We start from the raw sequence: 3,583 nt of genomic DNA, 5'->3' as shown, positions 1-3,583 counted from the left end.
TATAATGACACACGACATATAACACTATATTCTCTGATTGGTCCGTCGCGGCAATAAACGCAGTCGTGGTCGTTGGAATAGAAATTGAACCTATTTGAGCGACTACGACTACGACTGCTCAAGCGACCATCGATACAACTGTACGACCATTGTAGACAGAACCGAGAATCAATAGGCTTGTTTTCTGTTCCTACACTAGTGAACTAGTGCAATAAATTGGAGTAAGACAAGCATATTTTTTCTCATTCTAGCTTACTGCACTAGTTCACCAGTGCAGGAACAGAAAACAAACCCATTGTAGCGGAGGCTTAAGCCTTGTCTACATAGAAGTCGTAAAGTCGTAGTCGTAAGAATAGTCGACTGCGATTGGTCAATTCAGTCAGACACATAAGAATTGACCAATCATAGTCGACTATTCTTACGACTACGACTTTACGACTTCTATGTAGACGAGGCTTTACTTGTTATGCGGGGTGGACACAAGTCACGTGATTGGTGCACGTGACTTGTGTCCACAAAATGGCGCCATCCAATAGGAAGTCTTGCTGATTCAGCGCGAACAAGCAGACAATTTTGAATTCACTTACTCTTCGAATATACAATATATAAATATTGTATATATATCGTATAAATGAAGTATATAATATTATTAAGTGAAAAGTATATGATATGTGTTTATTTTATTTATATGTTGTAAAAATTATACATATTTTAATGTGTAAGATACATATATTGAAATACACATACCTAAGGCAATATTTGACAATTATTTTATTCAGTACATAATATCCAATACTTACAGTACTTAATATACAGTAGTATTGAATTCAATAAGTTAAGTTCTATGCTGAATCTTTGATATATAAACCGTAAATGTAATTGTAATTAAATAAATGTAATTAAATACAGCCAAATATTATATTATAATATACAGGGTGTATTCTAATTCGCGCCCATCATTTATATAGTGATATTTCTTATGAAAAACTGAGTCGAAGAGTCCCAGACCATTTTTTCGAGTCACGACCCACAAAGTAGTTATTATTATTTAAAAATTAGCGAATCCGCATTGCTTTTTAAACGGACGCACGTTCATGAGCCACGCGTCTACTAGTGTGTGTGAGTGAGTTGCCGCGCGCTTCAGCGTTGCCACGACCGCGTTCACGTAGCTCCGAAATAATCAATAATTGCTTTTTGCAATGAGCATATTTTCTACCCAGGAAGCATCTTTTTAGATTACAATTTGATATTAGTTGTACTTTCACATTAGAAAAATGTAAAACGAAATAACTGTGGCGATAGTGCTCCCCGTTCCGCCGTCATCCGAGTTCCGATTTGACCAAGATGATTTTTTAAGTAAATTTTTTTCACTATCAAAAATAAAATTTTAAATCTCTAAAAAATCTTTTAATTATCAATTTTAATATCAATAAAAACGTTTTAATAGTTTTATGCAAAAATGGACATAAAAATGGATTTAAAGTATTTTTTAATCAAAACTGTTACCCTCTTACCGCGCATGTTTTAGTAACTAGACGATGGACTCATCAACAAAACACGAGGCACTTCGTCTCAGGGCTGCATTCGAAAACACCATCGAAATGTCCTATGTATCATTTCATCCCATAGATCTTATACACCTGGATACGCCTTTTCCTGTAGATAGAAAGAGCGAAAAGATGTGGTTTATTGTCTATCCTTCACTTTACCAGTATATGAAATACGCGATATGACGTATGATACCGCGTTGGATTCACACTACTAGTGCAAGAGATCTACAGTTCACGTATTATTTTATAAATGACTTACAGATCAGACTCCTGCAGCATCATCTGATACCAATTTTTTACTTTTTAAATTTTTTATTAAAGTTTCGAGGTTTGTTACTTTTTTTCTTAAACGACTATTTTGTCTTCGTATTGTTGCTAATTTTCGACGTTGCTCTTTAATATGAGACATGGCAATTTTCCAGTTACGTTTAGCCTTACGGGGTGATTGAAAATCAGTTTCACTACAATCACCGATATATGTATTATGGTTTCCGTAGCGGTTCCGTTTACACTTAGGAGTTCCAGGATGTCCTCTGTATACATAAGAACAATATTTTAAGAACAAAACTTAAATAACAAATGCACACAGAGATTGCTTCATATCATATTGTACATACTTATATGTATCTTCAGCTCTCATCTGACATGTACTATCCATTGTATCATCTGCAGTATAATTCGTACTTGATGTTATTTCTGTGGCCATGTTTGACTCACAATCAGTTGTGTCTGCTTCGAAGCATTTACTCTCCAACTTAACTATCATATTCTTTTCTTCAACAATGTCAATATTACTATTGATAGCATTGTTTTCTTCAACAACGCTGTCAATATTACTATAATTGATAGCATTGTTTTCTTCAACAATGCTATCAATATTACTATTGATACTAGTCAAGTTTTGTTTTAAGGACATATCTGTTTTGTTTTGAACATTTTTCCTATGAATAATTTTAATAATTAACACTATTGAAAGGAAATATTTATTTTGGTTATATATATTCATGCAATTTACATTTAATTTATAAGCGCAATATAATATATATACATATATATATTTATGATATAATCACTAAAATATAATATCACTAGTGTATATGTATACCTGGAAAAACGTTCACCAATTATAGTTGGTACAGATCCTGATTTTAATTGCACGCGATGTTTCGCTCCGCCAATAGGATAATAAAAACAATTACTTAAGAAATGTTGACTGCATACAACGCTGAATTTCTTAGGAACAAAATTTTTTTTGCCTATTGCCTTAATCCATTCATGTCGGATATTTTCTTCCTTTGGAAAACTATAATTACATAAATAGCATAATTATTTTTTAATAATAATATACTAAATATATATGTATTCTTATGTATATTTAAGTATATACGGAAATACGTATTTTATTTTTCATACATATTATGAATTATAAGAGATAAAGCAAGATGCTTTCTTACGTGTGAAAAGATATATTTTCTTTGTCATTAGTCGGCTTATAACCACATACACTGCATGTTTTCATTTTTCAATTGATTAAAATTATGCACATTAACTACGATATGCGACGCTTAGAAGATATATAAAATTCTAAGATGCTATGGTATTTTTAGGTTATTCGTTATCGGTCATTACTGAAATAGTGCCGGTTATTGTGCGCGCGCAACAAAGGGTCTGTTCTTTATTGCTGCACTCCTGAACTAGTGCACACTGGTGCAATGAGTTGGAATGAGGAGTGCGTTCCGCTTCATGCACGATGTACATGACTACGTTTCCACCGAGGGTCAGAGTCGGGCTAGAGTCGGGTCAGAATCGGGTTGGGATGAGCGTTTTTGCGGTGGAAACACCAAACTGGGTCAGAATCGGGTTGGGGTTAGGTGTTTCCACCGCAAAAACGCTCACCCCACCCGATTCTGACCCGACTCTAGCCCGACTCTGACCCTCGGTGGAAACGTAGTCCATGATGCATCATTTATCCTTCTTCAACATTTGGCGAATACCAAGGATAAATGATGCATCATGCGCATCGTGCGAGAAAC

General features: G+C 34.3%; 1 protein-coding gene across 2 annotated transcripts; it reads right to left on the bottom strand.

Annotated features, from left to right (window-relative positions):
- Positions 1–1,061: 1,061 nt before the first annotated feature.
- Positions 1,062–3,348, bottom strand: LOC105557458. 2 transcript variants are annotated; one of them, XR_001008604.1, is made up of 6 exons: positions 3,005–3,348; positions 2,656–2,853; positions 2,168–2,491; positions 1,810–2,083; positions 1,515–1,656; positions 1,062–1,370 (listed from the first exon to the last, which is right to left on the bottom strand). XR_001008604.1 is itself a non-coding variant. In XM_012004706.1 (5 exons), exons 1-4 carry the CDS (start codon positions 3,067–3,069, stop codon positions 1,813–1,815), a joined length of 858 nt encoding a protein of 285 aa, XP_011860096.1. In that variant the 5' UTR covers positions 3,070–3,348; the 3' UTR covers positions 1,434–1,656; positions 1,810–1,812. The 2 variants fall into 2 exon arrangements, 1 of the variants encoding a protein (XP_011860096.1); XM_012004706.1 differs by lacking the exon at positions 1,062–1,370 and having other exon boundaries at positions 1,434–1,656.
- Between the last annotated feature and the right edge of the window lie 235 nt (positions 3,349–3,583).

The sequence above is a fragment of the Vollenhovia emeryi genome, unplaced genomic scaffold, assembly GCF_000949405.1.
Source record: "Vollenhovia emeryi isolate VEMERY1.0 unplaced genomic scaffold, V.emery_V1.0 DF939481.1, whole genome shotgun sequence".
Classification (NCBI taxonomy): domain Eukaryota; kingdom Metazoa; phylum Arthropoda; class Insecta; order Hymenoptera; family Formicidae; genus Vollenhovia; species Vollenhovia emeryi.
Note: the sequence above shows the minus strand (reverse complement) of the source record. Positions and strands in the feature narration are given on the sequence as shown.

Bases quoted from the DNA above. Each gene is read 5' to 3' on its own strand.
- LOC105557458 (XM_012004706.1), bottom strand. From the start codon at position 3,069: ATGAAAACATGCAGTGTATGTGGTTATAAGCCGACTAATGACAAAGAA. The intron at 2,492-2,655 runs GTATACATATAC...AATTATTCATAG, and splicing joins ATTGGTGAACGTTTTTCCAG to GAAAAATGTTCAAAACAAAA. The intron at 2,084-2,167 runs GTATGTACAATA...TTATGTATACAG, and splicing joins AGAGCTGAAGATACATATAA to AGGACATCCTGGAACTCCTA.